Raw genomic sequence first — 13,330 nt, forward strand, 5'->3', positions numbered from 1 at the left:
GGGTCCCCTTCAGAGCCCCCCTTCCTTACATCAGGGCCCCATCAGAGCCCCCCCTTACATCAGGGTCCCCATCAGAGCCCCCCTCCTTACATCAGGGTGCCCATCAGAGCCCCCTCCCCTTACATCAGAGTCCCCATCAGAGCCCCCCCTTACATCAGGGTCCCCTTCAGAGCCCCCCCTCTTTACTTCAGGGTCCCCATTAGAGTTTCCCCTTACATCAGGGTCCCCATCAGAGTCTCCCCTTACATCAGGGTCCCCTTCAGAGCCCCCCCTCTTTACTTCAGGGTCCCCATTAGAGTTTCCCCTTACATCAGGGTCCCCATCAGAGCCCCTCCCTTACATCAGGGTCCCCATCAGAGCCCCCCCTTACATCAGGGTCCCCATAAGAGCCCCCCTTACATTAGGGTCCCCATCAGAGTCCCCCCTTACATCAGGGTGCCCATCAGAGCCCCCCCTTACATCAGGGTGCCCATCAAAGCCCCCTCCTCCTTAACATTAGGGTCCCCATCAGAGCCCCCCCCTTACATCAGGGTCCCCATCAGAGCTTCCCCTTACATCAGGATGCCCATCAGAGCCCCCTCCCCTTACATCAGAGTCCCCATCAAGGCCCCCCCCTTACATCAGGGCCCCCAGCAGAGTCTTTCATACATCAAAGTTTTACCTTATAAAAGGGTCCCCATCAGAGTCTCCCCTTACATCAGGGTGCCCATCAAAGCCCCCTCCCCCCGCTGACCAATCATTAGATGTGGCGGCTGCATTACTTTTTTTTTTTTTTAAGTCTCCCCCCCTCCTTTGTTTTCACCTTGTGATCTGGCCAGTAGCACACCACCTATATTAGAGCCCCCCCCCCCCACTCTGGAGGAATGAGAACATGAGGCACAGCAGCATTGTCAGGGAAGAGAGTGTTAGATGTACTAACAGATTTAGCTACACTAACAGACTGAATCCAAACCACAGCTCACACTCTATAAGTTACAGTAAACATTTTTTTTTCTTTTGGGATAAAGGTTTTAAATAATCAATAAAAACTGATCATTGTAAGCATCCCTGTCAGTGGTAAATGGTTTGTCTCATCCTTATAAACTGATACATTCTGCTAGAGAGCTTGTGCTTCTGAAAAACAATGGACTTGCTGGCTGAATCACCAGATAAAAATAAAAGAATGAATGCAGCCGTCACATCTAAGAATTGGTAATCTGCAGTATAATAAATTTTGGTTTTGGGTTTAATATCGGCAGACATGAGATCTTTGGTTGTATGGTCAGATTGGAAGGTATATGGTGGAAGGCCGGTGACACCCCCTTGGAAGGCGGGATGTAAAGCCCGGAATATATCACAATGTCCTCTTCTCATTTACTTCATGGCAGGTCCAGGATGACAGTCTGGAGGAAGTGATCAAAGATACGGAGTCTCTCTTTAAGAATCGGGAGAAGGAATACCAGGAGACCATTGGTCAGATCGAGGTAAGAGAGGCGGAGCGGCCCCCCGGGCGGAGATGGAGGAGGGACCCTCCTCTGATCTCTGATGCTGTACTGAGGGGGGGGCAGCTGGGACATGAGCCTTCGTATCCCCGACTGCCTTTTGTGCTGGCAGGACTGAGCCGTCATAATGACAGCCTGCCACCCGGGAAACACCGGAGAAGAAGCCCACTATCAGTGTGACAGCCGCACCATCCTGATAGAGAACGGCTGTCAGAGTGACAGAACAATGACAGCATAGAGAGCCGAGTGACCTGCAGGACTGAGCTGTCAGTGTGACGGCCTGATCCCGCCCGGCATCCATTTCTAAAACAATCCCATTCTTCTATTCCTTTATAAATCACTGTGACAGGCAAAACTTTTTTCATTTTGGTTAGAGGGGGGTCTCCAAACTTTCTCAACAAAGGGCCAGTTTCCTGTTCTTCAGACTTTAGAGGGGCGGGGCAGTGCCCCATCATTGGTATCAGTGGGAGGAATAGTCCCCCATCATTGGTATCAGTGGGAGGAATAGTGTCCCATCATTGGTGTCAGTGGGAGGAATAGTGCCCCATTATTGGTATCAGTGGGAGGAATAGTGCCCCATCATTGGTATCAGTGGGAGGAATAGTCCCCCATCATTGGTGTCAGTGGGAGGAATAGTGTCCCATCATTGGTATCAGTGGGAGGAATAGTGTCCCATCATTGGTATCAGTGGGAGGAATAGTGTCCCATCACTGGTATCAGTGGGAGGAATAGTGTCCCATCATTGGTGTCAGTGGGAGGAATAGTGCCCCATCATTGGTGTCAGTGGGAGGAATAGTGCCCCATCATTGGTGTCAGTGGGAGGAATAGTGTCCCATCATTGGTGTCAGTGGAAGGAATAGTGTCCCATCATTGGTGTCAGTGGGAGGAATAGTGTCCCATCATTGGTATCAGTGGGAGGAATAGTGTCCCATCATTGGTGTCAGTGGGAGGAATAGTGTCCCATCATTGGTGTCAGTGGAAGGAATAGTGTCCCATCATTGGTGTCAGTGGGAGGAATAGTGTCCCATTATTGATATCTGTGGGAGGAATAGTGTCCCATCATTGGTGTCAGTGGGAGGAATAGTGTCCCATCATTGGTATCAGTGGGAGGAATAGTGTCCCATCATTGGTATCAGTGGGAGGAATAGTGTCCCATCATTGGTATCAGTGGGAGGAATAGTGCCCCATCATTGGTGTCAGTGGGAGGAATAGTGTCCCATCATTGGTGTCAGTGGGAGGAATAGTGTCCCATCATTGGTATCAGTGGGAGGAATAGTGTCCCATCATTGGTATCAGTGGGAGGAATAGTGTCCCATCATTGGTATCAGTGGGAGGAATAGTGTCCCATCATTGGTGTCAGTGGGAGGAATAGTGCCCCATCATTGGTATCAGTGGGAGGAATAGTGTCCCATCATTGGTGTCAGTGGGGGGAATAGTGCCCCATCATTGGTGTCATTGGGAGGAATAGTGTCCCATCATTGGTATCAGTGGAAGGAATAGTGTCCCATCATTGGTATCAGTGGGAGAAATAGTGCCCCATCATTGGTGTCAGTGGGAGGAATAGTGTCCCATCATTGGTGTCAGTGGGAGGAATAGTGTCCCATCATTGATATCTGTGGGAGGAATAGTGCCCCATCATTGGTATCAGTGGGAGGAATAGTGTCCCATCATTGGTATCAGTGGGAGGAATAGTGTCCCATCATTGGTGTCAGTGGGAGGAATAGTGTCCCATCATTGGTGTCAGTGGGAGGAATAGTGTCCCATCATTGATATCTGTGGGAGGAATAGTGTCCCATCATTGGTGTCAGTGGGAGGAATAGTGTCCCATCATTCGTGTCAGTGGGAGGAATAGTGCCCCATCATTGGTGTCAGTGGGAGGAATAGTGCCCCATCATTGGTATCAGTGGGAGGAATAGTGTCCCATTATTGGTGTCAGTGGGGGGAATAGTGCCCCATCATTGGTGTCATTGGGAGGAATAGTGTCCCATCATTGGTATCAGTGGAAGGAATAGTGTCCCATCATTGGTGTCAGTGGGAGGAATAGTGCCCCATCATTGGTATCAGTGGGAGGAATAGTGTCCCATCATTGGTGTCAGTGGGAGGAATAGTGCCCCATCATTGGTGTCAGTGGGAGGAATAGTGCCCCATCATTGGTATCAGTGGGAGGAATAGTGTCCCATCATTGGTGTCAGTGGGAGGAATAGTGCCCCATCATTGGTATCAGTGGGAGGAATAATGTGTCCCATCATTGGTATCAGTGGGAGGAATAGTGCCCCATCATTGGTATCAGTGGGAGGAATAGTGCCCCTCATTGGTATCAGTGGGAGGAATATTGCCCCATCATTGGTATCAGTGGGAGGAATAGTGTCCCATCATTGGTATCAGTGGGAGGAATAGTGTCCCATCATTGGTATCAGTGGGAGGAATAGTGCCCCATCATTGGTATCAGTGGGAGGAATAGTGCCCCTCATTGGTATCAGTGGGAGGAATATTGCCCCATCATTGGTGTCAGTGGGGGGAATAGTGTCCCATCATTGGTATCAGTGGGAGGAATAGTGTCCCATCATTGGTATCAGTGGGAGGAATAGTGCCCCATCATTGGTATCAGTGGGAGGAATAGTGCCCCTCATTGGTATCAGTGGGAGGAATATTGCCCCATCATTGGTGTCATTGGAGGGAATAGTGTCCCATCATTGGTGTCAGTGGAAGGAATAGTGCCCCATCATTGGTGTCAGTGGGAGGAATATTGCCCCATCATTGGTGTCATTGGAGGGAATAGTGTCCCATCATTGGTGTCAGTGGAAGGAATAGTGCCCCATCATTGGTATCAGTGGGAGGAATATTGCCCCATCATTGGTGTCATTGGAGGGAATAGTGTCCCATCATTGGTGTCAGTGGAAGGAATAGTGCCCCATCATTGGTGTCAGTGGGAGGAATAGTGCCCCATCATTGGTGTCAGTGGGAGGAATAGTGTCCCATCATTGGTGTCAGTGGGAGGAATATTGCCCCATCATTGGTGTCAGTGGGGGGAATAGTGTCCCATCATTGGTATCAGTGGGAGGAATAGTGTCCCATCATTGGTGTCAGTGGGAGGAATAGTGTCCCATCATTGGTGTCAGTGGGAGGAATAGTGCCCCATCATTGGTGTCAGTGGGAGGAATAGTGCCCCATCATTGGTATCAGTGGGAGGAATAGTGTCCCATCATTGGTGTCAGTGGGGGGAATAGTGCCCCATCATTGGTGTCATTGGGAGGAATAGTGTCCCATCATTGGTATCAGTGGAAGGAATAGTGTCCCATCATTGGTGTCAGTGGGAGGAATAGTGCCCCATCATTGGTATCAGTGGGAGGAATAGTGTCCCATCATTGGTGTCAGTGGGAGGAATAGTGCCCCATCATTGGTGTCAGTGGGAGGAATAGTGCCCCATCATTGGTATCAGTGGGAGGAATAGTGCCCCATCATTGGTGTCATTGGAGGGAATAGTGTCCCATCATTGGTGTCAGTGGAAGGAATAGTGCCCCATCATTGGTGTCAGTGGGAGGAATAGTGTCCCATCATTGGTGTCAGTGGGAGGAATAGTGTCCCATCATTGGTGTCAGTGGGAGGAATAGTGTCCCATCATTGGTGTTAGTGGGAGGAATAGTGTCCCATCCCATCATTGGTATCAGTGGGAGGAATAGTGCCCCATCATTGGTATCAGTGGGAGGAATAGTGTCCCATCATTGGTATTAGTGGGAGGAATAGTGCCCCATCATTGGTATCTGTGGGAGGAATAGTGCCCCATCATTGGTATCAGTGAGAGGAATGATGCCGCTGCCACTACTCCTGTCAGCTTTATATTAGAAGGAACTTGCGCCCCCTCCATCCCTACAATACACGTTGCACCCAGGACAGCCGCCCCTTTTGCCCATCCCTTGTCCCGGCCCTCATTCAGATACACGTTCTGCTCGGCAGTAAATAAAGCTGTTTGCAGTGACGGTTCTTTGATCATGTAGAAGAAGATTGATTTTGGTTTAGTACTTTATTGCTGTGCCTTTGTCTTTTAGAAGAAGGAGAAGGGAGCAGCTGGAGCTCTCAGTGCGCCCCTCCCTCTATTCACTGCACCCTCCACGTCCTGACCCTAGGGGGAGCTCAGCATTGGGGCAGAGTGTCCGGGGGTGGGGGCAGGAGAGGGCTGCTGGCTTTAGGGGGGGCTCAACTTGAATCTGGGGGCTACTCCCCCCCCAGCACCCCCTAGTTCCGGCCTTGATAAAGTATTTGTTACATTTAATGCTGCAGAAAACTGTCACAGATGGAAAACATGCCAGAAGAAAAGATCATCGATCGTCCTACGAGAGTAGTGGGAGACTGAAGTCATGCTATAGGAGACACTCAGAGACTAGGGATTGGTTGCATGAAACCATTGGACTCTACTACTATTAAGGGCCCCTTTACAAATCAATGCTCCTTCTACTGACTGTTGGGGCCCAAGGGACACCTCAAGCATTAAAGGACCACATGTGTGTAAGAGGGGCCCGGACCCTCCAGGGGTAAAGCCTCACTCGGGGAACTCTTGACCTGGCCTAAAAGGCCTTTTTGCAATCTGCCGTGGCCCCCAGCTCCATAAGGAGCAGAAAGTCTACAGCCGGTTTTCCTGGGTGCAGGTCCACTTCTCCCCAGACTCTTGCCCTGTGCAGAGCCTCCATGTGCTGGTTACCTCCATGCTGGTGTGGGGTGTCCGGCTTCCATACCCAAATGTATAAGGGCTCCTCCCAACCTAGCTTATATGTGGGTCCTGCCTCACCCAGGCCCCATCAATAAAATAGGGGGTCCAGGCCCCATCAGTTAAACAGGGGGGTCCAGTCCCCCATCCGTTAAACAGGGGGTTCCAGGCCCCATCAGTTAAACAGGGGGGTCCAGGCCCCATCAGTTAAACAGGGGGGTCCAGTCCCCCATCCGTTAAACAGGGGGTTCCAGGCCCCATCAGTAAAACAGAGGGTCCAGGCCCCATCAGTTAAACAGGGGGGTCCAGGCCCCATCAGTTAAACAGGGGGGGTCCAGGCCCCATCAGCTAAACAGGGGAGCCCAGGCCCCACCAGCTAAACAGGAGGGCCCAGGCCCCAGCAGTTAAATTGTGGTCTCAGGCCCCATCAGTTAAACAGGGGGGCCCGGGGCAGCTTTATTGTTAGTTTCTGCCAAATTAATAATTGGAAGCTTTTAGACCACACTCCCGTTCCTATGTGCTTACCATGGCTTGAATTACATTTCCCTGGGCCCCATAAGGTAAACAAAGGGGCCCAGGAGGTGGGAGCAAAGGAGGGACTTTTCATTTTCGGTGGGGTAGGCAAATACAATGTTAGTGCCGCTCTCCCGCTGCACCCGGGGGGGTGGGGGGGGTGGAGGTGGGGACCTCGTTAAGAAGGCTGTACAGGGCCCAATGATTTCTAACAGAAGCCCTGACCTCACCCTGACCTCAATCATGGCATCACTGCAGGAGGACGCTAACCAAAAGGGTCCTAACACCTGATGACTCTGTCTGCTGTAACCAGACACCATTCTGGTACAGAGCCACCTAGTGGTAAATTAGCTAACTGCACCTGCCTACATGTGGCCCTCAGGCTGCAGGTTGGGCTCTAGGGATCCTTAACTCCCCCCCCCAAATCAGGAAGGGGAATGTCTCCAGAGGGGAACAGATGGCGAAAAACTCTGCAACAGGACATTTAACTATTTCCTATTTTATCCAAAACAACAACAAAAAAGTTTTGACTTTCGATAAAAGACGAATGTTTCCTTCATGTACAGCTGGAGCTGGCCACAGCGAAGGACGACATGACGCGTCACCTGCATGAATACATGGAGATGTGCAGCATGAAGCGGGGGCTGGATGTGCAGATGGAGACGTGCCGGAGACTGATCAACCAATCAGAGGAGAGGTGAGTGAACCACCCGGTGATGTCATCACTGGTGGGAGGGGCCTGCCCTGTGCTGTGCATATCTACCTGGAAATATCTCAGTACTCCTCTATAAAGCCCTCAGCCCCGAATAGAATAGAAAAAAAACTATACAATAGAAAGAATATAACAATATAACAATGTAACCATCTTCCGAAATGCAAATTTTGAATAGCCTACATTTGCATTTGAATAGAAAAGAATAGAATAGAAAATAAAAAATAGAAGGGAAAATAATAGAAAAAAACAATAGAAAAGAAAGACTACAACAAAATAACCATGTTCTGAAATAAAAATTTCGAATAGACTAAATTGAATTTGAACAGAAAAGAATATAATAGAAAAGAATAGAATAAAATAGAAAAAAATAATAGAATAGAATGGAATAGAAAGAAATTTAAATTTCGAATAGCATAATTTCTATTTTAAATTTTTGAAAATTTGAATCAATTTGAATTTTAATAAATGAAACTAATTCCGAAAACGAATGAAACAAATTTAACTAAACAAATTTTTGTAAATAACAAATGGAAACGACACAAATTTTTTCCTTCTGCCCATGTCTAGTCCTCCAGCCAGGAAATGAGGCGGGGTCTATTTGACTGGCTGCAGGTTCTAATGCACAATGTGAGAAGCTCACAGTGTGCCATGACATCAGAGGAAGCCGTTTCAGTCCAGGGGGGGGAGCCGGTACACCTGTATAAGAATGAAGGGGAGGAGCCAGTACACCTGTGTAAGAATGAAGGGGAGGAGCTGGTACACCTGTGTAAGACTGAAGGGGAGGAGCCGGTACACCTGTGTAAGACTGAAGGGGAGGAGCCAGTACACCTGTGTAAGACTGAGGGGGAGGAGCCGGTACACCTGTGCAAGACTGAAGGGGGAGGGACCAGTACACCTGTGCAAGACTGAAGGGGGAGGGACCAGTACACCTGTGTAAGACTGAAGGGGAGGAGCCGGTACACCTGTGTAAAACTGAAGGGGAGGAGCCGGTACACCTGTGTAAGACTGAAGGGGAGGAGCCGGTACACCTGTGCAAGACTGAAGGGGGAGGGGCCAGTACACCTGTGCAAGACTGAAGGGGGAGGGGCCGGTACACCTGTGTAAGACTGAAGGGGAGGAGCCGGTACACCTGTGTAAGACTGAAGGGTAGGAGCCAGTACACCTGTGTAAGACTGAAGGGGAGGAGCCAGTACACCTGTGTAAGACTGAGGGGGAGGAGCCAGTACACCTGTGCAAGACTGAAGGGGGAGGGGCCAGTACACCTGTGTAAGACTGAAGGGGAGGAGCCAGTACACCTGTGTAAAACTGAAGGGGAGGAGCCGGTACACCTGTGTAAGACTGAAGGGGAGGAGCCGATACACCTGTGCAAGACTGAAGGGGGAGGGGCCAGTACACCTGTGCAAGACTGAAGGGGGAGGGGCCGGTACACCTGTGTAAGACTGAAGGGGAGGAGCCGGTACACCTGTGTAAGACTGAAGGGGAGGAGCTGGTAAACCTGTGTAAGAATGAAGGGGAGGATCCAGTACACCTGTGTAAGAATGAAGGGAAGGCCGGAGGTCAATTTTAAGTCTTTCCTCTTTCTTCAGGTCTCCTCCTCCCAGCAGCGAATCGGCCTGTAATGAGGACCCCGAAGACTCGGACCGTGACGCTCCGTCTTCGGACAGCTCGGCCAGATGATAAAAGAGGAACTCCGAATTCGTTCTGCACCTGCCACCACTGCCTGCAGAGCGGCGTGACGCTGTTTGCATTGATGTTCATTCCCCGGGACGGATTCTGAGTGCAGTAAATTGACCAGCGGGTGCAGCTGCTAGACTCTGGGGATACAAAAGGGGGCGCAATGCTGAACAGAGCCTGGGGATGGAGGGGGGCTCTCTGGCTTGGTATATATAGGGGTTTGATGCTTTATCCTGTACGTATAGCTGCAATAACGTCTGTAGATATTGTCTATATAGGTGTGGGTGCTAGGCATGATTCACTTTAGTCTGCTGGGAATATTACGGGGAATGTATGGGCGTCACATGCCGATGGAGTTTGATGGAATACGTCCGTGCTCAGGCTGTTCCATATTGGCAGTGCCAATGATGACATGCAAATTGCAGTAACCTTCAGCAGCCAATCAATCGGCTCCAACGCCAAAATAAAATTTGAAAAAATAGTGTAGAATAGGACGACCTTTTCTAGAGCCCTGACCTGCCGTTGGCCAATTGCTATTAAACTCCCATGAATTAAGAGACTGCAGATGATAAAGCAGTGTAAACTTGGCTGGTGCAGATGATACAGCAGTGTAAACTTGGCCGGTGCAGATGATACAGCAGTGTAAACTTGGCCCATGCAGATGATACAGCAGTGTAAAATTGGACAATGCAGATGATACAGCAGTGTAAAATTGGCCAATGCAGATGATAAAGCAGTGTAAAGTCTGCCAGAAGCAGGACATTTTTAATGAGCAAAGCTAGGCCTAAATATACTAAAGAAAAAATGTACAAATGTACAGGCTGGGGTTTCTTCTGTAAAATTTGAATGGGGGGGGAAGGGTCTGTGCCACAACACATGTCGACCCATTAATCACAGGTGTTAATGGGCCCTTACTGTGTCCCAGCATTGTGATTTCACCCCCTACATGGATATTTATCTTATCTGAACTGTTAGTGGACACCCAAGTACAGGTTTAGAGAACGCTGTTTTATCATAACCAACAAAACCTTGAATTTTCCAACTGGATACCTCAAGGGGTGTATTTATATTTTTAAAAAATTGCATAGATATTCTTCCAGCAAAACTGCTGTGCAAATGGGACAAAACTAAATGTTCTCCTCTACAGGTGGAATGTTATTCATGCATAAAAAAAAATTTTGAATGGTTCAGGAAAATACCACCTTATGGCCCCTAGAGGGAGCTGAGGATCATACTTTATTTTCTATAATCCTCAGCACCATCTAGTGGCCATAATCCGGTATTTTCCCGAATGGTGCTTCATACGCTTTGCTCTTTCATTACTTGATCTCTCATTGGTTAAGGCTAAGCTAGTCAGCAGTATAGTGGAGTCTGGTTGCTATGGGTTGCTGCACTTTGCACACTGATATTTGCACACTGCCCTGCTGGATACGTCTGTCTGTGTAGCTGTGTGCTGCCTTAATGCTCTTTGTATATAAGAAAATAAAGAAACTGGATACATATCTATGGGGGGTGCAAAGCACTCCCTACCTATACACAGAGAAATATTTCTGTATACGTTGACCTCATCTCATGTATGAAGGATTGGATATATATATATATGGGGGGGGGGGGGGTGAAAGTTAATCTGTATTGTAGTAATAACAATTGCTGGGAATGGGAGGAGGGTAAGGGGGTAGTTAGTCCCTAAACTGGGATTTTCCAGTGATGAAGGCTTTGCGTATGTTGGAGGTGCCCGTCTTTAGGGCTTGTGTGCCTCCATGTTACCAGGGCACAGTGGGACCTAACCCTCCCACAACCTAACCTCCTAGAATCTGCCATGGCAAAGTGCGTAATCAAATACGGCGGAGTTTATTGACCAACCCTTTTATTTTGTTTTGAACAGAGCAAAGAACGGTTTGAAGCCCATGTCAAGTCTTTTTAATTGGAAGGGTTTCCCCTCACTTCCTGTCAAGGCAGGAAGTGAGGGATAAATTCTCTAATGGGGACACAGTCTAAAATCCATTGTTAGTAGGAAAAAGGAACTCCTGACTATTTTTTTTTATGGCCGTCTCTGCCTTCCTGTCTCTGTGATGACCGCGCCCCCCCTCCTTTCTTCCTTCCATTTCCTGTACGGGCGTCACAGCGACAAGAAGTGAAGAAGACCCCCACCCTCCCCGGTGGGGTCACTGACAGAGATATAAACCTGACTGACATTTTAACATAGAATTTAAAAAAAAAAAAAGCAAAAACCTTGTGCTGAAATATTCATCTTCAAAACAAAGATGTCCCTTGCAGTACTTTTTTCGGCCACCAGATGGCCAGCATCATTCAACCCACTTCCTCTAAGCTCAAGTCATCCCGGACGAGCCCCCAACCGGTGAATTGAGAAGCAGCGCGGTGATGAGCTCATCTCCGCTCTGTCTCTCTTTTCCTATCAGCATGCTTCTTGGTTCCTTTTGCTGCTTCTTTCTCTCACACTCCAGCCCTGCTGTACGGGGAATGCAGGTAGCTGATCCCAGGTCACATTCAGGTGCCTTTGGCAAATGTATGGTTGAAGAAAGCATTTAAACAGGGACACAGACTAAAATCCATTGTTGGTAGAGAGAGGAAAATGTTTTTATGGCTGTCCCTGCTTTCCTTTCTCTGTGACAACCGTGCCCCTCCTTTCTTCCTTCCATTTCCTGTACGAGTGTCACAGGGACAGGAAGTGGGGAAGATCCCCCCCAGTGGGGTCACTGACAGAAATAAAAACCTGACTGCATTTTAACATTGAACTTAGATAAAAAAATTAATAGCCCATTAATGGGTAAAAAAAAATAAGCAATTTTTGCTGAAATATTCATCTTCAATACCAATATTTACCCTGCAGTACTTTTTTTCGGCCACTAGATGGCCAGTATGATTCAACCCACTTCCTCTAAGCTCTAGTCATCCCGGACGAGCCCCCAACCTGTGAAATGAGAAGCAGCGCACTGATGAGCTCATCTCTGTCACTCTGCTCTGTCTCTGCTTCTTCCTCTCACACTCCAGCCCTGCTGTACAGGGAAAGCAAGTGGCTGATACCGGGTCACATTCAGGTGCTTTTGGCAAATGTGTGTGTCCCCCTTTGGAAAGATTTGCCCTCACTTCCTGTACTGGTGACACGATGGGAAGTAACTACAGTTGCCATAAATAATAAAAGTAAGCAATAAAAGTAAATATAAACAAATTAGAATTACAAAAAAAGGCAAAATTATAATAAAAGCAAATCTTAATAAATTATAATAATAGTTGCCATTTGAGAAACTTTGTTTTTAAATGTGTTTATTTTTACTTTGATTATTTATGGCAATTGTATTTATACACAACGTACATTTTTAATTATTGATTCTCTAACCCCGCCCCTTCCTTTTTTTTTTCTTGCACCCTTTCTATTCCTCTTAGAGATTGTGTTACACTGCTTCCTGATGAAGTGACAAGTAGTCACGAAACGCGTTGCTTTTGCGTTTTTTTTTAATCAACCTTTTAACTGATGTCCCCTTTGAAGTGATTGCGATTTATATTTTTGGGTGGTCTGCTATTCCTGAGATCCTGAGATCCTTACCTCCCCAACGGGGACAGGACAGGAGTCATCAACTAACAGAGGTTCCTTCTTTGCTCTCTCCAATACAAAGCAGGGGGGGGGGCTTGTCTGGAGTTCCCCTTAAATGAGGCCGCCAACTATACCGGAACACTGAATGATACGAGAGATGTGCCAATCCCCTCCCTAACCCCTCCCCCCCGACCTTCCTACAGCATTTCAGGAAGATGGACGGTGCACTTTAATTTTCTAGGTTTGTATCAGAGAATGTATATATGATGGATGGATATATATTCCTATGGTGTATAAAGGACATGGAGCATGTGTGTATATATATACGGTGTACTGTATACATAGCGCCATCACAGAGACGTCTAACATTGTACATATACACCTCAACAAATACAGATCTACATACCGAAACGACTCGTGTGCGGCTCGTTATTATCTGATCATTATTGTTACCAGGTTCTTGTGCTTTGCCTGCTTCAGCTTTAGGATATCAGACCTTAAAAGGGTTAAAGTCTGAAAAAATCGCCATTACCAATGTGTCATTCGCACCGGCATCACCAATCTTCACCGTCATTTGCCCTAATACCTTTGTTCCTTAGGATCGTCAGCGCCATCTAGTGGCAATAATGTGGTATTTTCCTGATTGAAGTGTTTTAGGGGAAGTACTGTGTAATTGCCACTAGATGGTGCAG

The 13,330-nt window shown here is 47.9% G+C and overlaps 1 protein-coding gene across 1 annotated transcript; it reads left to right on the forward strand.

The window, feature by feature from the left end:
• Positions 1-1,367: 1,367 nt before the first annotated feature.
• Positions 1,368-13,049, forward strand: IFFO1 (intermediate filament family orphan 1; the record flags this gene model as incomplete). Its single annotated transcript, XM_073595419.1, is given in 3 exon segments — positions 1,368-1,463; positions 7,263-7,393; positions 8,998-13,049. Coding segments are annotated over 3 exon segments (318 nt in total), but the record flags the coding sequence as incomplete, so codon positions are not given.
• Positions 13,050-13,330: the final 281 nt, after the last annotated feature.

Source organism: Aquarana catesbeiana, linkage group LG08 (assembly GCF_042186555.1).
Source record: "Aquarana catesbeiana isolate 2022-GZ linkage group LG08, ASM4218655v1, whole genome shotgun sequence".
In the NCBI taxonomy this organism is placed as follows: Eukaryota; Metazoa; Chordata; class Amphibia; order Anura; family Ranidae; genus Aquarana; species Aquarana catesbeiana.